General features: G+C 41.9%; 5 protein-coding genes across 12 annotated transcripts; 3 read left to right on the top strand and 2 right to left on the bottom strand.

The window, feature by feature from the left end:
* The first annotated feature begins 66 nt into the window (after positions 1-66).
* On the top strand, positions 67-1756 carry LOC117642040 (26S proteasome non-ATPase regulatory subunit 8). The gene is made up of 6 exons (XM_034379826.1): positions 67-226; positions 597-669; positions 757-862; positions 942-1131; positions 1234-1419; positions 1500-1756. The coding sequence occupies exons 1-6, from the start codon at positions 116-118 to the stop codon at positions 1632-1634; spliced, it is 801 nt and encodes a 266-aa protein (XP_034235717.1). The 5' UTR covers positions 67-115; the 3' UTR covers positions 1635-1756.
* A 146-nt stretch (positions 1757-1902) lies between these two features.
* LOC117641988 (ATP-binding cassette sub-family B member 6, mitochondrial) lies at positions 1903-7010 on the bottom strand. Of its 6 annotated transcripts, none has more exons than XM_034379720.1 (15): positions 6728-7010; positions 5792-6105; positions 5509-5708; positions 5275-5431; positions 4882-5062; positions 4631-4797; positions 4296-4533; positions 4013-4188; positions 3712-3917; positions 3424-3631; positions 3153-3331; positions 2962-3076; positions 2751-2891; positions 2544-2665; positions 1903-2463 (listed from the first exon to the last, which is right to left on the bottom strand). In XM_034379720.1, the coding sequence occupies exons 2-15, from the start codon at positions 6089-6091 to the stop codon at positions 2328-2330; spliced, it is 2526 nt and encodes an 841-aa protein (XP_034235611.1). In that variant the 5' UTR covers positions 6092-6105; positions 6728-7010; the 3' UTR covers positions 1903-2327. The 6 variants fall into 6 exon arrangements, with proteins under 6 accessions (XP_034235611.1, XP_034235639.1, XP_034235630.1 ...); XM_034379748.1 differs by lacking the exon at positions 6728-7010 and adding an exon at positions 6676-6721; XM_034379739.1 differs by lacking the exon at positions 6728-7010 and adding an exon at positions 6629-6704.
* Positions 7011-7226: 216 nt separating this feature from the next.
* LOC117641979 (rho GTPase-activating protein gacU-like) lies at positions 7227-12689 on the top strand. The gene is made up of 15 exons (XM_034379699.1): positions 7227-7382; positions 7788-7928; positions 8014-8135; positions 8237-8501; positions 8584-8724; positions 8797-8852; positions 8927-10256; positions 10352-10415; positions 10513-10637; positions 10731-10791; positions 10897-10979; positions 11085-11157; positions 11344-11408; positions 11488-11551; positions 11633-12689. Exons 2-15 carry the CDS (start codon positions 7799-7801, stop codon positions 11649-11651), a joined length of 2598 nt encoding a protein of 865 aa, XP_034235590.1. The 5' UTR covers positions 7227-7382; positions 7788-7798; the 3' UTR covers positions 11652-12689.
* LOC117642045 lies at positions 12022-13114 on the bottom strand. 2 transcript variants are annotated; one of them, XM_034379841.1, is made up of 3 exons: positions 12701-13114; positions 12339-12589; positions 12022-12250 (listed from the first exon to the last, which is right to left on the bottom strand). In XM_034379841.1, exons 1-3 carry the CDS (start codon positions 12854-12856, stop codon positions 12130-12132), a joined length of 528 nt encoding a protein of 175 aa, XP_034235732.1. In that variant the 5' UTR covers positions 12857-13114; the 3' UTR covers positions 12022-12129. The 2 variants fall into 2 exon arrangements, with proteins under 2 accessions (XP_034235732.1, XP_034235744.1); XM_034379853.1 differs by having other exon boundaries at positions 12710-13080.
* On the top strand, positions 13104-15813 carry LOC117642012 (uncharacterized protein C7orf26 homolog). 2 transcript variants are annotated; one of them, XM_034379773.1, is made up of 9 exons: positions 13104-13238; positions 13389-13482; positions 13668-13789; positions 13923-14194; positions 14287-14435; positions 14522-14693; positions 14771-15029; positions 15120-15315; positions 15427-15813. In XM_034379773.1, exons 1-9 carry the CDS (start codon positions 13137-13139, stop codon positions 15522-15524), a joined length of 1464 nt encoding a protein of 487 aa, XP_034235664.1. In that variant the 5' UTR covers positions 13104-13136; the 3' UTR covers positions 15525-15813. The 2 variants fall into 2 exon arrangements, with proteins under 2 accessions (XP_034235664.1, XP_034235672.1); XM_034379781.1 differs by lacking the exon at positions 13104-13238 and adding an exon at positions 13252-13308.
* Positions 15814-18847: the final 3034 nt, after the last annotated feature.

Below are 18847 nucleotides of genomic sequence, written 5' to 3'. Positions count from 1 at the left end.
CTCGACGGTGGGTAGAAATGTACCGCGTAATTTGTCATACGAGCGGTGTCAACACACGTAACGGAGAACGAGAAATTCCTCGCTCGGAGAAAGGAACACATTCATTGTGGTCATCATGGCGGCTGCTGTCAAAGACGTTAAAGCTTTGTTCAAAAAGTTGAATACCAAATGGACTTCAAAGCCTCGAAATCTGAAAGAATGCGGCGAACTTTTAGCGAAGCTCAAGGTAAACAAAAACCAAGTGTCTCGGTGGAAAGCGTGCCAATATCTCTTAAACCGGCCGTTGAGGATGCCGTTAGTTTCCTCGTCTCGTTTTGACAGTGACGAGCGTTTTCGCTTTTAGATCGTGTAGATCCTAGGTAGGCTCGCAATTGTTTGTACGCTACATCAGTTATGCGCGACTCTGGTTTATTTTATTCATAATATTTTTATACTCGACAAAATTGATAACTTTTAACCCTAACCTCTAAGTTCTATGTTGAATCAAAACGAGCCAATGCCGTTTTCCGTACACTTGAAATCGTTTTGAGTGACTCAATTGGTCGTTATTCAGAACCATCATTAATTTGTTTGACTCATATTGTTTGACTGTTTAGGTAGGGTTGACAAGCCTGGTGTTTCTGCCTACTTCTAATGCGCAACCTTCTGAGCAGGAACTCCTCTTGGCAAGTAAGTATGAATGAATGGCGTGTCAGGTACTTCTGAAAGATCAAATTTTGGAACTTTATCTCTAAATCAGTCTCTGCTACTTCTCAGGAGATGTTCTGGAGATTGGAGTACAATATAGTATTGCTACCAAAGATATTCCATCGTTTGAGCGTTACATGGCTCAGCTCAAATGCTACTATCTTGATTACAAGTCGTAAGTAGTGTGGTATGACATTGGACTCTGGATCTTTTTGTCATTGGAACTGTGATCATTTAGTTTTTCTATATTACAGGAGCCTTCCAGAATCGCCTTTCAAGGATGAGCTTCTTGGTCTTAATCTGTTATTCCTGTTGTCTCAAAACCGGGTAGCTGAGTTCCACACTGAATTGGAATTGCTCCCAGCTGATCATATCCAGAAAAATTTGTACATCAGTCATCCCTTGTCCCTTGAACAGTACTTAATGGAAGGCTCGTACAATAAGGTGAGTGTTTGTGGCATCTAGTTGGTTGTGTCCTCTTTCCTCCTTTTTGTTTGATTGTTTTCCATATATATCATTATTTACTGAGTCCCTCCAAAATTTCAGATATTTTTGGCTAAAGATAGTGTTCCAGCTGAAAGTTACAACTTTTTTATCGATATCTTGCTTGATACAATTCGTGGAGAAATTGCCGCATGCATGGAGAAGGCCTATGACAAGGTTACTTTAAATGAGGCTGCTCGCATGCTTCACCTTAACTCTCTACAGGCAATTCAGGAATATGGAAATAAGGTGGGCGCCATCTTTAATTATTTTTGTTGCAGAAAGCATATTAATTGTAACTAATAAATTGATTTTTGGAACCTATACAGCGTGGGTGGGCTTTGCGGCCTGATAACATGTACCACTTTGGACCAACAGAACAGAAGATGGATGATGGTTTGCCATCAGCTGAGCTTGCCTCCCAAGTAGTAGAGTATGCTCGTGAACTAGAAATGATTGTATAAATAAGAAAACCAAACGATAATTTGATTGAAGAATATTACTAACAGATGGTTTCTGCTAGACATTTTTTATGTCCCTTTGTTTGTACCGATGTTAATAAACCACTACATTTTCCTTTTTGTAACTTGGTTTCTTCCTCCCATCGTAAGAAAAAAAAACATTCTAATGCCAGTCCTATTGTAAGTATCTCCAAATCTTTTATGGGTTAGGTTTAATTGATATGTAAATGTCTCTAGTAAAGTAACTTTGGGTATGAATAAAATTCAATCAGCCAGTAAAACTAAAACCCTTTATACAATTTTCATTGGAAGATAACATTAAGTCTCAGGAAACTGAATAAATAAGCATGGCAGCATGTACCAATAATGACAATGTTCCAAATGATGTTACTCTACAATTCATATTACATAAAACCTCTTGGTCTCACCAGTAAAATACATATGGCACCATTATTTATAGATAGTGAATGCAACTGTCTACAATGACCTACAGAATTAAGTCTAAAGGAACTTTGTTCAACAACTCATTTCATCTAGTTTGTCTACATATTTTTACTTAAGGAAAAAAGTCAGCAGCACAAGGAAAAGAACCTCCCCAAATATTTCTCATCAAATGTTCATTACTAAATAGTATGAAATAATCTTATTGAAGCAACAATACAATAAATAAAAATTAACTAGGAGAACTAATTTACTTTATCTAGTAGCACTGTCACCTACATCAGAACCCTCTTCATCAGTGTGGCTCTTCTTTTTGTTTTCTGCCTCATTCTTGAGTTGCTGCTGCCACATATTCGCATACACACCATCTTCAGCGATTAAATCAGCGTGACTGCAAGCAAATATCAGTCGATAAGAGATGAGGGAACTTGAAATTTCCAGATAAATATGCAATGGGCAAAACCAACATACCTTCCCCTTTCAACAATTTCACCTTCCTTCAAAACAAGGATTTCATCAGCATGAATGATAGTGGAAAGACGGTGAGCAACAATTACTGTCGTACGGTCAGTACAAACTTTATGAAGAGCTGCCTAAAGGGGGAGAAAATCAAAAAAATTAATAAATTTCAATGAAACACAAACAGTTTATCATACTCTTCAGGTGAACAGCACTTACCTGAATATTTCTTTCAGTTTGGGTATCTAATGCACTAGTCGCTTCATCTAGAAGGACAATAGCAGGACTTTTAAGAAGGGTCCTTGCTATTGCAACTCTTTGCTTCTCTCCACCACTTAGTTTCAAACCACGCTCTCCAACCTGCAAAGAAACATGTTAGGTTAGGTTAGGTCAGTTTCACAGTACCTGATGAGCAGCACTTTTCACATACTTGTGATTCATATTTATCAGGGAATGTAAGAATGCGGTCATGAATTTCAGCACTTTTGGCAGCTGCAATGACATCCGCCTCAGATGCATCCAAACGTGCATATTGAATGTTGTACCTGTGGAGGAGAATTTTCAGTTAGGTGCGTAGTCACAGGCAAAAACAGGTTTAAACAAAAAATACTGAGAACTCACATAATGGATTTGTTGAAGAGAACAGTGTCCTGTGGAACTACTCCAATATTTTGACGCAATGAACTTTGTTGTACAGTTTTTATATTTTGGCCATCAACAAAAATAGCCCCACTATCAACATCATAAAATCGGAATAATAATCGCATAATAGTTGTCTTTCCACTACCTGATGGTCCAACCTGAAAAGAAAAACATGTTAAACAATAAATTATCACTGCAGCCAGACATGAGGAAAAAATTAACTTCATCACAAATGGATAATTTAGCTTACAATAGCAACTGTTTTCCCCCCTGGAACCGTAAAACTGACATTCTTCAGGACTGTCCTTTCTGGGAGGTATGAAAATGATACATTAAAAAATTCAATTTTCCCTTGACGAATAGCCAATGGGCTTGCTCCTGGAATATCCACTATTTCTTGCTCTTCTCGAAGGAGATCAAACATGTTTTCCATGTCAACAAAGTTTTTCTGAATGGCTCTAAAAACATAAGAAAAAAAATAAAAATTTAAAATAAATTTCACTTTTGCCCACTACAAACTCTGAACCACCATACTTACCGATAATAGGTACCAAACCAGTTAAGAGGCACATATAGCTGAATTATGTAAGATGCAAACAAAACATAGTCTCCAACAGTGAGTTCTTTCAAATCAACAATCATATGGACACACAGCAAAGATCCTGCCAGAAGGCCTCCACTTATGATAAAGTTTTGGACTGTGTTTAAAATATTTAGGGTTAAACTATTTTTCCATTCTTCTGCCTGCAAAAGGTAGTTTTGTTGTGACATAAACAACTTAAAAGCATGGGAGCACTAACACCTTACATGAAAATTCAAAAATCTTCTGGAAAACATACCTGGTATGTAATAATGGCTTCTTTGTATGCATCAACTTCATAGCTTTCAGCACCATAATACTTAACTGTTTCAAAATTAAGAAGGGAATCCACACTCCTGGCCTTTTGGGCATTGTCTGCCAGGTTCATGCGTCGTTGGAACTTGGTTCTCCATTCAGTCACCATTATGGTGGCAGCTTTAAGAAACAAAACGCAGTTAAAATAACAATTACTTGTTAGCCACGTGGGACTGTTGAGCAGATATGGATGAGAAGTCCACTTCATATATGACAATCTAACTTACCTATGTAGAGTGTCATGGTAACAAATACAATCAGACCAAACCAGCCATTGAATGATGACACAAAAAATACAACAGCTATTACTATGTCAGTGATTGTGGGGAAAATGCTGAAGAGGATGTAGTTGAGAAGATTATTAATGCTGTCTGTGCCTCGGTCCATTACTCGGAGTACTTCGCCAGTTTTACGGCCCAGGTGCCAACGCAAACTCAATCCATGAAGGTGTTGAAAAAGGGACAACTTTAAAGAAAACCTTAGTTAAAATTATGTGGTTATTGATAGGTTTATTTGAAGGCATGAAAATTATAGCAACTTGCGAGGCAACGTTAGCACATACCTCAACCTCACGAGTAGTATACTGCTGAATTTTTATCCACAAAAAAGAACGCAAGTTATTCAAAAGTCCCATTGCTCCTGTTCCACTTCCTTGGAGGAATTTGAAAAGTACGTAAACTATAACCAAGTCGAAACGAAAGACAGGAGAAGTCATTGTGATACTGTCAACTGAAATAAAAAAATCTTTTGTTATGAAGAGAAAAATATGAGGTATTAAATTAAACATTTCAAGGCAAAGAAAAATTCTAGTACCTATTAGTTTGCTGAAGATGGGCACATACAGGTTGATTACACGGCCTCCAGCAAGGAGCAGAAAACAAAACAACACTCGAAACTGAAGCATTATTTCTTTCCGAGGCCACAAGAATGGAGCAAGAATTCTCATTTTCTTCCAGAAATTCCGCCATGTTGAGCCACTTTGAGAGTTAGGGTCCTGAGAAATTGGAAACATGGTCGTGAACTCTAAATGCACAAACTTAAAGGTATGTAAAATTTTCTGTCTTTATTTCCACTAATACTCTGTATGATAAAAACAAATTTGATCATTTTTGAAAATGAACAGTGGTCTTAGTGGCTGTGCTTCAGCAATGATTGCCATAACCATGGAGAGCAGAACAAATAGATTCAATAATGTGAACAGCTCACCTCTATGATAGGAATTCTAGCCTCGGAACCAGCAGCACCTATGTTGTAATAATCACGATATGTCATTATACCCGGAGCTCTCAACCCAAGCACAAATATGCCCAAGCATGATACATAGCGGAGTACAAACAGAGCCATTTCAATTTTGTCAGTGACCCTGTAATATTGAAAATTAATGAGATTCATCCAACAGTCATCAAATAAATGTTTGAAACCTTGATAGGGCTTACTTACGTGGTAAGGTGAAACCACCAATCATCTTTGCGCAGGTTAACAAAACTAAGGTTTTCAAAGATGAACAATAACGTCCAAAATAACAATAGAACAAGCCCATGACCTCTTGAGGGGACTGATGGTAGCAAATAATGCCGCTCAACAACCAGGAGAGCTATGGATAAAGGATATTGTACCAGCGACAACACAAGGGATAAGATCTAGAAAAGAAATATTCAACACATCTTCAAGTCTTCAGATAACAACAACAAAAAGAGGGAAAAAAGCTATATGTTTCACTAACCATGTAACCGTACACGGCATAGCCATTAACAAGGGTGGCTTGCACAAGAAAACGACTTATGCAAAGCACAGGAAGCAGAACTAAGAACAGTATTTGAAGGCCATACAGCTGTGATTTCGGAAGGGATGCTGAAGTGACTGTGGTCCCATATTTGTGGTAAATCCATAGTTGAGATGTTCCAAATAACAAGAGCCATCCTGCCGTAATGCTATTAGAAACTGTGTCCATAAAGCATTGTGAAGTGCCTCCATTTACCCATATTTCATTGAGTGTTATATTCGGAGGGCAAAACAGTATCATGGTAATATGTGTTTCTGGAAAGAAAAAAAAAGAGATAGTAATAATTACAGTTATTATGACTCTAAATAATCTACTGCAGTTAGAGTCCGAAAGACCACCCTCTGAGAAACTTTAAGACTATAACTGCAATAAGCCAACCTGCCGAAACGTCATAACCTGTAATTTTAAGTCCCAAGCGAGCAAGGACAAGACGGACGGTGACATCAACCACAAAGTCAATAACAAATACACAACTCAATTAAAATTATTTTAACATACTCAAATACTTCAACATGATCTCTCACAACATTAAGTTAGTTATATGGGATAAACAAAAACATCGTCTGCTACGTCTGCTGCAGACAACACAAAAGTCGACGCGAGCACAAATTGCACAATGTCACCGAAAGACTATTCGGAATTTATAAAATATCGATGGAAAATTCACCTCGAACCTCCACTTTGATGCGTCAAATTTTTGCCACCTTACATTACACCGAACCGGCTAACAAACAAAAACGGAGCTGAGCAAAGAAGGAAAAACAAAGATACACCAACAAATATAACCATAACCCGCTGACGAAAAACAAAATGATGGTGCACACCGACTAGCTAAACTGAAGTGCTGAACGGACGAGGGCACCGAATCGTACTTACTTCACCTGAACGTTGCAAGTCTTGTCTTGTAGTGTTGCAAACAATCTGTTAAGTCATCATCATTCACACGTCCTTTCCTTCCGCTCTAATAAAAGTGCATCAAGAGTCGTACTCGATGTTGCCACTAGATGAATGGCAAAATTACTAACTTGAGAGCTGCATCCAGCGGATATAAATGAATTTAAGTGTAACTCGGAAAAATGTAGGTGTTTAAGTTAAATTTGTTTGTAAGTGGGAAAGGAAAATAAAAGGCCTGCTTTTCATTTTGCCGCCACAACTATTTCTCATCTGGAGCACTAATGCCAACAGTACAACCTAATCAACGGCAGCAAAAAGCTGCTCCCAATATTCAACTCAAGTCCATAAAATCAAAGTCGTATACAATGGGGACAAACGGCGTGCCTACTTTTCCTATACTGACTTTTCATCTAAATCTTTTAGAAATTCCCGATCACTCTTCCGTTTGCTTCTTTCTAATTTGAGGTTGGTGGATTTTGAACACAACCGATCTTTTGGAAAGACAAGGCGCAGAGTTGAGTTTGGGTACCGGTGGTGGATGGCGGTTATTGTACATTGATATGTTTCCTAGTAATCTTCGTAATGTTTGCATTCAAGTGACATTAGTTGAAATTGTAGCCATCAGTTTTTAAGTTATGTGAGTATGAACTTATCAGAATTTAGACATGTAACATTATTACTTGGTGTTCTTTCACCCGTATCCTAGTTTCATTTTTCACCTCGGTCCGAGGTCCGTTCGTTTGAGGTTGCTCTTTTAGTCAGTACATTGGCAATGCAGATAAACCTTTTGCTTCTTTTCCATGATTCATAACGATTAATCTCAGAGTAAATGTTTTTTTTTTTTTTTTGCACTGCAATGTTTATACATTGCCAGATACTTGTACATGACCCTCTGCCTGCATTGTTCAACCAGACAGTCTTCAGTTAATAACAAATGTGTTGGGCACAGGTTTCATTTATTGAGACAGTTTTTCAATCCTTATTTCATTTTTACTGTGGGTGAGCTCTCAATTATGTGTTTGGTTTTTTCTTGTTGTTTCAGCTTGTGCCATCATGGAGCGGTCCTCTCAACCAGTTCGAAGAAGCAAGGGACCCCGAGTTCTTGCCAACACAGTAAAGAAACCAGACAAGAGTTTGAACTCTTCCTCAAACAGAAGCTTTGCGAAAAAGTCCTCTAGTCATTGTAAGCATTTAACTACATTTGAGGATTAAGAATGTTCGTTGCCAACAACTGATAACTCTTTTTGCCCTTCTTATTGTAATTTTAGATATTCAAGATCTTCGGAATAATAATGCAAAGTTAGCACATTCGCTTGCAGTTGAAAAAGCAAAATACAGTGCCCTTGCTAGAAAATTTGTAGAAAATGAAAAGGTTCATGTTCATCAACAGGTACAAAATAATTATTTGTTAATTACCATTTTTCACTTTTTCCTTTAAAGAGTTTTTGATAGATTTGCCAATTCTATTCTTACATGGTATTTTCTCCACAGGCTGAATTTAGAACCCTTTCCAGAGGTATTAAATCTGGAGTCAAATTTTTGAATAATTCAGTTGAATCAATGTACGAAGGAATTCAGATTCTTTCTGAAGTGAATGACAAAATTAACAGGTTATGGCCTGAAACTGGTGAAACAGTTGCACCTCAAACGTCAGTGGCAGATGTAAATCCTCTGTGTACTTCAAGCAGTACAACAGCACCCACAGTTGGTGACAATCGGTCAGTTGCATCACAAACTGTTCCCCCTCCAAAGACAAGTGAGTTGTTTTGTCATTATAGTCCCCTCAGAGATTGTATTTTCTTTCAACATCTATTGCATTTCTGTATGTTTGACTTCAGATGTGTCATCACCAAGGCATGGTACTGTTATGCCAATGGTGAAGGGTCAAGTCATATCCAAGCCAACTATTTCTCTGCGAAGAGTTAATGTGCCCCTTGGATTATCAAATAGAAACAGGGTCCAGCTGCCACCCACTAGAGGTATATACAAAGCTTTTGATCTCACTGATCACTTTAATAATTTTTGATCTAATAATTGTCATTTATCTGCAGGCACCTTTGTTGATAACATTGTTGAGCCAAATCGATTGAGTATTGTTTCTGAGGAGGCAAGTGTAATTTTTAAATGTAATTGCTTAATTTGTTTAAATAGTTCAGAAGTTAAATTTCTTTTGGATTCCAGGTAAATGAATCAAGGGAAGAGCCTGCAAACAGCAACCAGATGCCCTCGCCCTCCAATCAAAATTCTTCACATGTCTCTGGGCCTTGCTCTACTAATGCCTTACCTGCGTCACATGTTCTATTGGAACGTATTGAAACTGACTTTGTGCTTCCATCAAGTAGTGCTTCTACGGAGATTTTAGTCGATGATGATGATAATACAGGCGTTATCTTTGGAAGGTTGGGATACTCTGCTGCACATGATGATACCTTACCTCTATCCCATCTCAAGAAGGCTTGTTCAAAGAGTCCACCTACAGGAAAACAGAACACAACGCCTCCTCTTGACACATCTAAAAGCAGTACTGATTCTAATGAGTATGAAACTGAATCAAGTTCTGAGGATGAAGGGCTTGCATTGCAGATTGTTGAGTCCAAGAAGTCATTCATAGAGCGAAAACGACAATTAGATTCCAAAGAAGGTACTTCTTGGAATTATGATGATGCTGGAAAATATCATGGACGGCCACCAAAAAGAAAGAAGTCTGCAAAATATTCAGGAAGTAGTGGAACTTCATCATCCTGGCCACAGCCCAAAGGTAATGAGCACCATGAAGATAATGTACCTACTTTAAGAGATCGAAGAGCTAAGACTTCTTTAGAGAAAGTTATAAGTCCTAAGTTACAAAAGAAAGAAAATGTGTGTAAGAGTCAGTTGACTGTCTCGGAAAATGGAGAGCTCTTGCAATCTTCCGAGAATGATGTGATGGACACAACAAATTGTGAAGAAATGTCTATGTCTTTTACATGTGTCACTGTAACAAGATTACCTATTGTCTTGTCTACTAATCAAGCTGAGACCAGTCCAGAAAGTGCTCAACAATCACCCAAATTATCGGAGCAGCAACAACACTCTGAAAGGAAAGTGTTTGTTACCCAAAGATCTCACAGCAGAAGACCTCGTCCAGAGAGTCCTGACTCTCCAAATGTTTGGCGTTCTAGTCTCTCTCCATTATCAAGTAGAAGAGCACATTCTGATTTGGAAAATAATGAAAACTCACCTCCAAGTCCTGTTGTAGCTGTAAGAGGACACTTGAGTTCAGGATCAAGCATTCCTGAAGGTCTCTCTCAGTTGCCAAATGTTGTTTTAGAACGCCTTCCAAGCAATGTTATATCTGGTAATACTTATCTACCAGACTGTTTAGACTCATCAATTCATCGTTCTTTTAAGTCATCTGATACACATGCATCTCACAGTATAAATCGGTTCAAGTGTCAATTAGCCAACTCTGCGACCAGTGCCAAAGTATGTGACGACAAACAACTAAATGAAGGCTCAGGAAATATGGAAAGTAAGTGAGAAATATTCATTTGCAGTATTAGCACAGTCAATGGAACTTTTTTTAAATATTGGGTGGGTTTTGATAGATTGCTAATGTTGTTTCAGAAAAATCTCAAATGATAAAAGTGTCTAAGTCAAAAGAAATGAGAGAGGATAGAAAATCTCCTGGGTAAGGTTTTATTTGCTTTCTTTCCACTTTTCAACAACTTCAACTTGGGTGCTTTGCTTCTTCATTTCATTCAGCATATGTGTCTTTTTTCCTTTAGGAGTCCAAAAGTGCCACGTGTTGAACTGCACAACGGTTTTACAGACTCAGAGGCAAGTCTAATGGGTGAGTCTAAGAGGTCCCCACCATCAGAAGAAGAAAGCAGCCTTTCACAGAACATGAAAAGTAGGTGAAAAATTGTGTGCAGCTTAATTTTATAGAGAGCAAGAGATTTAGCTTTGCATAAATGGTGATGTTAATAACTCTGGTTCTTTACAGGAATGGTGGAACAATCATCAAATGCAACAAAGGCAAAGAAGAGATGTGCTAAGTCTCAAAAGTAAGCACGCTTTATTTTTGTTCCATTTGTTTCTCATTCCAGCTCTCAAAATGTGTGTTTTGGATTATGATGATTTCTGATCCGTACTTTCTGTTAACTGCACAGAAGTTTGGAAGGGGCGAGTTCAAGTTCAAACCCATCGTCCTCCTCTGACCCAATCTTCCCTCATGAAAGAGGTCCTGAAGAGGGTAAGCATATTATTGATTATCAATAAGTTATTAAATCAAAATTTTGTGTAGTGCTCCAACCTAGTTTTGGAAAACATCACAATGATATTCCAATTATCTTTCTAGGAAACCAACCAGAAATGGAGGTCCAATCATCAAATGCATCAAAGCCAAAAAACAGAAGTGCAAAACCTCAAAAGTAAGTTGGCTCTGTTTGTCTCTCTTGTCACATTTTCTCTTTCTCAATCTTTTCTTGAATCTTATTTGGAGTTCCCTCCACCCCCTTGTAAAATAAGTTATGCTTATTGTCTCATAATGCAGAAAAGGTAACAGGTCCTTTAAGTTTTGTTCATATTTTTTGTTTATAATGGTTTCAATTGCGCAGGACCTCAGAAGGATCACATGCTAGTGCAAATTCATCGTCTGCCACTAGTGATGGCTCAGAACATGGTAAGTATATTATTTTTAATAATAATTAATGTTGATTGTCATATGCTAATCCTGCATTCATAATTGTTTTTGTATGCAGGTTGTGTTGAGCGGCCAAAAAGACATGCTGCCCCTACAAATTTAAAGGAGCCTAAGTGCAACAGGTAAGTCACCAGTTTGTGGCATGACTAATGAAGTTAAATGCAACAATATTGTTAATTTAATTAAGCTTGTTCTTGTTGCAGAAAAATGAGGAGGACTTAAGGTTCTTCTGAGGAGTCGATTTACTTCAAAATCAGGGGAAACCAAGGTATTGTCGTCTCTTGTGATACCTCAATTGTTGATTTTTTATGCATCTTATGATCCAATTGTTAAATGCACATTTTAAAACAAGCCTCTTTTGCTTTGTTATTGTTGAAAATATGAAAATTTCATTTTGTTCTTGAAAGTTAAAAAAGTTAGTCGCTTAAGCTATGTCAAATGTATTATTGTTTTCTCTTTTGTTTTTCTTGTATTCAATTTTCATTTAATAATGAGGGAACCCTTTTTGAAGTTTCGGATTCCCTAATGTATCTTTGGGTGAATTTGTTGCTAGGTGCAATATTGTTTGTCAATTTTCTGAAACTAGAATCACTCCCTTTAAGATAAATTTATTCTCTGCACTGTTGAAGTTCTGAAATCTGGAATCTGTGGAAAACAAAACCGGGTAGATCTTTTAGGGCAGATTTTTATTTGGTCAAATTTAGCTTTCTGATTTGTAAAGTCTCAGTTGCTCTTGAAGTTCATCCATGGATCTAATTTGGAATTTATCCTCTTTTTCTTTCAATAGTTTATAAATAGCTGCTAGCTGCGAGGCTTGCATCCTGAAAATTTATGAAAGAAACATCAATGAATTAGAATATGTCGTTACGTTATGTCAGTATCAAACCTTAATGGCCAAATTTAACTTACTCTCTCTCATTTATTAACTGTTGTTCCGACAAGCCTGCTGTCAACTGTTTCTCAATTTCTGCTTGTCTAATGGTCTTAATATGCTTCATCATACTAGTATCACTAACTTTGTCTGATGTTAATTGGGTGGGTGCATCTTGTATGTTAGTTGGTACTTTTCTTCTTTGGGACATATTATTTTCTGATGATCCTATTGATGCTCTATAGAACTCTTGTGTTCTCATTGAAGACTTAAGTCTTCCTTCATTGTCCTGTAAAATGTACATTGAGACGTTTAGATAGTCAATGTATTTAATATCATGTGAATAGTATGATCAATACCAATTTTTATTAAATATTAATTTTATTGCATTTGTACCTACTTGACATACCTTATGTCCCTTTGCAATGTTTGTACTAAACCACCAAGTGAAGAACAGGGCTAAAATGGTTAACAGAGAACTACACACGTACACAGGGGAGAGGTTAGCATAGAAAATAAATAGATTTTCCCAGTTTGATTCTAGGTTCCCAGCCATGACAATGTCACACTAAGGCTTGGTTCTTGATGTAAAACTGTCAATGAGCTGATGTGAGAGAGTCAATAGTGGCTATGTCACATCACAGTTCGCTATCACATTTAGGATACAAATGACAAGGAAAACAAATACAACCAGACCAGCAGCAGCAGTCGAACAACAAGTGTGGAAAAACGAAAAGCAGGACAGTACCGGAAAAATCATGCCAACTGGAAATAGAGTCTCATTATGATCGTCTGGTATTTGACATGGATACTTCCGCACCATCACAAGAAACCTAATGAAGTATAAAATTGCTTATTTTATGAAGTGGTCATTTTCTCAAAACGCATGTCAGAACAAGCACAGACTGTGGACCTTCCCTCAACGTCAGTTGGCACTGGTAACCTCACTTATGGTCTTATTCGGTCGTTGTTGGTTAAACCGTGAAACAGGGAACAAACCCACGAACTGTAAATAGTGCGCGTGCTACTGCCAATACATAAGTTAAAACTTGAAACTGTTACTAATTTTGTATTATGTCATAATTTAGAGCGCCATTATGCAGCCCTCACCTATGTCAGATAAACAAACATTAAGGAAATCTGAATTTCCATCATGTGCCCGGGAGGCTTTGCAGAAAGTCGGTAAGTGAGGTTAGGTAGATGGTTTGTTTTGATTGTCTGGACCAAGTGGGTTTTGTTTATTTGAATTATTTCTCTCCATTAAAATAACATATGTATGATCAAGTACCATTAAATCCCTATGCAGCTCTTCATTCGCATATGTCTATCATTTTTTGCTCCCTTACTCATACGAAACTCTGTTTCAGAACAACTATGTGTCCCTCAGGCCGGTGGCAGACCTCCGAGTGCCAAAGAAATGGATCTAGCAATGGAAATTATGGCAGAATTTATCTTTTGCGAAGTAGATAGGCGCGGTAACAACAAAAAAGTATGTAATTCTGAACTTTGTTGATGTAAACACATGTTGCGTTAACAGGATTGTTACGCAATAATGATTATTGCTAAAACTCTTTCTCGTGCTATGAAAATTCTTAATGCGCTTGTTTTCTCTTATCTTCTAGTTGACATGCATTCAACAGCTTCAGTTAGCTCAACTTCTTTGTGATTATTTTGCTGGTGTCCACTTTGGCAGTGGTGGTCCCACAGGAGCTGCAGCCGGCCCCAGTGGAGATACTGCCCGCAATACTCTTTTTCTGTCTCTCTTCCCGCCCACCACCAGTAAAGGCAGAGCACAGGCATTGGTGCAACTGGTTTCCATGGCTATTTCAACAAAAAACAAGCCCGTATTAGATTCCACAGGAATATGGATGCAACAACTTGGGTGTACTTCTAAGTTAGTAAAGTTTTTCCATATGTTTTGTCAGTGTACAATCAATTTTGTTTGGTTTGTGTTATCAACAGCTCTGTTATCTGTTCTATTTCAAGGTTGGTTTTGCAACTAGCTGATGGATTAGTTAAGGACTATTTTGTACTCGTACCAAAGGCTGTCACTCGTCTTCAGGACCTACCAGCTTTAGCACCTCATTTTACAGCAAACCTTTTGTCTACTGTGGCTGAAATGTATGCTTGTAGTGGTATGTAGATTTTTGTATCTATACTCCTCCAGACTTACCTGTTGCCATGCTGTAATTTTAATAACATTTCTCAATCTGTTCTTCAGAGCAAAAAGACGGATTTAGCCCCCCGCCAGCTGCTCTTCTAGAAGTGATAACTCAGTGGGTCTCTGACAATCCTCGATTATGCTTGACTGCATTGGTGGTGAATCTCCAACCCCTACTTCCACTGGGGAGCATACCCATGGCAGCATTAACACCATTTGCTGGACTATTTAGGTAAATTTTCAGACGAATGATTTTTAAAAAATGCAGTTAAAATTGTTTCAAGTCCTGCACAATTTTTCTTTCTGTAGATGGTGTGTTCTATCACCTCTTCTCACTACATCAAATTCAATTAAAGCCTCTGGTGATCTGTCCAATGGATCATCAAATGGAATATCTAATGGAAAAATGAACATTAAAAAAGAAAAAGGAGGAGGGGATATGAACTCCCACAAGAGAGATTTAGGTGTCGGAAAAGAGCCACCACTTTACTCTCAGTTGCATCTTGCTCTGTTAGAAAGTCTTGTTGAAAATGTTTACCCATCTGTCAATCGGCCAAACAATGTTAAGGTATTGTTCTTGTGAAGTTTTATTATTATCATGCCTTATCATTGTTTCTATATCATAAGTACATTTCAAAAAAATAATATTTTTTTCTAGGATGTTGTATCAGTGCAGCACATAGCTGGCATTGTTGAGCCTGTACACAATTGGTATAATAAGCAATTAAAATTATCAGAAAGCAGTCCTCCTCATCTCAGTGTTGATGAACATGAAGCTCTAGAATTAGCTCTTGATAGATTAGGACAAGCTGTGCAGATTGCTCTGGCAGCAAATTGTGTTTATGGCAACAAACGTAAGTTTCTTTTTTTCATTATTTTCTCATAAACTTGTGTTTTGTTTTGACGTAGTTTTGTTTGTCATTTGGAAGTCATTCTGACTTTTCTTTTGTGTTTTTATATTACAGAGTATCTTCTAACCCAACTAGACACCTTGAAACATCTCCCTGAGAGCCGCTTGCTGAGGATTGTATTACAGACTCATCAAGCACCATCACTATTTTAACATTTGTCATTCAAAAGTTTTACAAAGTTCTATCTTAAATGAAATGTTTTTTGAACTGCGATTGATCATCAAAGAAGATTGAAGTATCACTATCATAATACACCAGCCCTGGATGTAGCACTACTTTTTGCAAGTTTATGTTGATGAATTATTTGTTTGTTTTTTGTTATTTTAAACACAGATGTATCATACCGTGAAATGATTTTTAAGTCAATTTAAAAGTAACATACTGTACATGAATTGTTTCTATTTTTCAGTCACATGGGATTAAAAAAATGTTTTAATGTTCTGCCGTAGCATTCCATACGATCCCCAATAACAAGCAGAAAATGAAGAAAAGTCGATTTGGAAAGAGTAAATAAAGTAGACAAGAATAAATCTCGAGGCGGTCATGGCGGGACGTCGGTGTGGAGTGTTGCGGGGCCTCCGCTCCGACCTTGGGGCTGGATGGCTGGATCCAGACGGAATGCGGATGCATGCCGCAGCGTGCCCGTGCCGCTCCATGCCGCAGCCGCACCGCGCACGTCGCTACCCGGCGACTCGGACGCAGGCGTTGTTGGCCGGGGTGCCTACCTTCAGAGAATGGCAGGGGAGGCAAAATGTTAGGTTTCAGGCGATTTTTCATCTGAATTGGAAGTTCAGAGCGAGTGCTTTGGAGCTAGGCAATCCGCCTACCCACAAGCCCCACTCCTTTTTTTTTTTTTTTTTTTTGGGGGGGGGCCGTGATATGCAGATTTTGGAAACTTGCCGAGCAAGTCAGTCCACGAGTGCAAAGTGCAGGCGATGCCTAGCCGCTGGAGACTGCTGTGAAGGCGAGACCGAATTTCCCACTGATCATTGATGTTCGCGGCTCGGTGCCGCAGTCTTAGTGGTCCGCTCCAGCTCCCAGTTGCGTCTCTGAAGTATGGAAACTTGGTGGCGTGGACCCTGGTGGGCCCCCTGTGGTCACCCCGTGCGGTCTGGCCACCGTGTCCTTGGCGGGGATGCATTACCCCCGGTCGCTGCTCCTCGCCCTCATCAAGTCCCTGATGACGGTGCGGGAAATGTCGCCACCGGTCACTGGCCCGCCGCCCCGTCGCGCCCCGTCCGCCGCGCTGCTGGTGTAGGTGGCAATCTGCAGGAAATAAAAAGGACTAGGAAGGCCGGCCGCGCGCCAGGCTTGCTGGCTCGGCTGGCTCGGCTTCCGGAGAGGATAGGCCTCGTGATTGACTGATTGTTGCACGCCGCTGCCAGTGCCAGAGTGCCAGGCCGCCACGCCAGCTCCGCCTCGCCTCGCCGCCGCGCCGCGCGGTAAGGGACCTTACGGCCGTGGGACTGGGGGGACTGGACTGACCTTACCGCAGGTCTTTGCCCGCGCCATCGCCGTGCGGCCGTGCTGCAGGCTGAGGCTGGCGTCGGCGGAGGCGCCGCGGCCGCGTCGTGTCGTGTCGGCCTGATGCCTGATGACTCGGCCGTTCCCTTCCCAGCACGCCGTCGTTCGTGGCTCGTCGCTTCCAGCCTCGTACCAAGAACCCGGCACCCGGCGGCGAAAACACGAAACGCCGCGCGGAGCGCGGAGGTCGATCAGTCCCATAATTAATTGGGAAAGAGCGGGAAAAAAGGCGATGGGAGGACAAGAACGGAAACGTTGCGACGACGTTCCTCGGGTCGGCATGGCAGTCGGGCGGGGCGCCCGAGTGCATTGCTCTCCCGTGGCCGTGAAACGAGCGCTGTTGTTCGAGGCGGCTGCCTGTTGCCTGCTGCTGCCTGCCTACGGACGCGTAGCGCGTAGCGCGCCGCGTCAGGTGAGCCGCTCATTGGACTTCCCGTCTGGCGATGAATGGGCGGGAGGCGCGCGCCACTCCGGGCCAACAGGCCGATTCCGGGCAGCGCCTTCGTCACCCTGCCTCTCTCGCACTCTTGGAGTATCCCGCACGGGTGCGAGAGAGACGGAGCGCCGAAAGCACTGTTCGGAAGCAGCCAGCTGGACATGATGGTCCTGGGGAAGGACCCGCCGCGGGCAGCTCTCGCTTGCGGCCTTGCACCAAGCCGACGTCGCGGACCTCCGCCTCCGCATCAAGAAGCTCGCTGTGAACCTAGGCGGCGCCGCGGCGCTTGCTCGAGCGTCTTTTTCCTCTTCTTTTTCACACCGTAAAGGCGGCTTGGCTGCTAAGGCAAAAGGCTGCCCCAAGGGCGATGCTCGATGCCCGGCGATTGCCAAGGCCGCGAGGCGGGCACTGCGCACTCCGCACGCGGCGCCAAGGCGCACGCGGTCGTACAGTGGAACAGCAACAACACGCGTGCGTAGCGCTTAAGTGCGGCTAGCACCGAAACGGCGCCGCTTAGTGCCGCTTAGCTCGCCCACTTCGGCACAAGGCACAACCCTCCGGTCGGCCGCGGTCCGCGAGTTCGGCTTTCGCTCGGAGGAGGACTCGCGCATCGCCATCGCACTGCGCATCGTGGGAAATGGGGCGTCACCGTCGCAAAGCAAGTGGGCAGGCCGGGCCGGCCGCGCAGGCGGATGCGTGCGTCACAGCCTCGTGGCAGTCGTCACGGCCACCCCGATGTGACGTCCGGGCGGGCTGAGGGCAGCGGGCAGCCCGATGGTGACGAAGTCGCGGAAACCACTTGCCGTCCAGCTTCCAGCGCACCACACCGCCAAAACCAAAGGCGTGGGGATGCAGCGCGGCAGCGACGCCGAAAACTGGCCATTTGCAGCGAGTGCAACGCGGACTGGCGGCCCGCTGACCTCCGGAAGGGTCGTCCCGGCCATTCTTCGGAGCCTGGGCAGAGCTCGGGGCAGAGCTCGGACTTCCCTTGGCCTTCCAGTGCCGGCGCGAGTGCCGGAGTCCTGCCGCGTCCCGTCTGGGTCGCTAGGTCGCGCCGCCTGGAGGCCTGGAGCCTGGCGTGCTGGCGCTGTCGTGTGTCGAGTGGGTAGTAGGTGGGCTGGGCACCGCGGTTTTACGCCAGCACGCGGCACCGGGGCGGGGCGGGGCGTGCATTACGGCGGCGTGGGAACCGTCAGGTCGCACCGCCAACCTCGCGCCAACGCGCCTCGAAAAAAAAAATGTTTCAAAGGGGTGGAACGGAACCAGGAACCTTGATGGCGATTACGGGGGGCTTTTGCGTGTGCCGTCTCACGTCCGTCTGGCCGCGAGGAGCGTGGGGATCATCGGGTATACACGCGAGCGCTTTTACAGCCTTTACAGCCTTTTCGCGCGCTCCGCTAGGGGCGCCAGGGCCCCTGGCCCAGGGGTCACGGCTCGGTCACGGGCTGCATGGGGGCGACGGGGAGGCGGAGGACTTGGCTGGCTTGGCGCCGCGCCGCGTGCGGCCGCGCGCCA

This window comes from Thrips palmi, unplaced genomic scaffold (genome assembly GCF_012932325.1).
Source record: "Thrips palmi isolate BJ-2018 unplaced genomic scaffold, TpBJ-2018v1 HiC_scaffold_1, whole genome shotgun sequence".
Taxonomy (NCBI): Eukaryota; Metazoa; Arthropoda; class Insecta; order Thysanoptera; family Thripidae; genus Thrips; species Thrips palmi.
The sequence above is the reverse complement of the archived record's forward strand: the minus strand, read 5'-3'. Positions and strand labels throughout refer to the sequence as shown.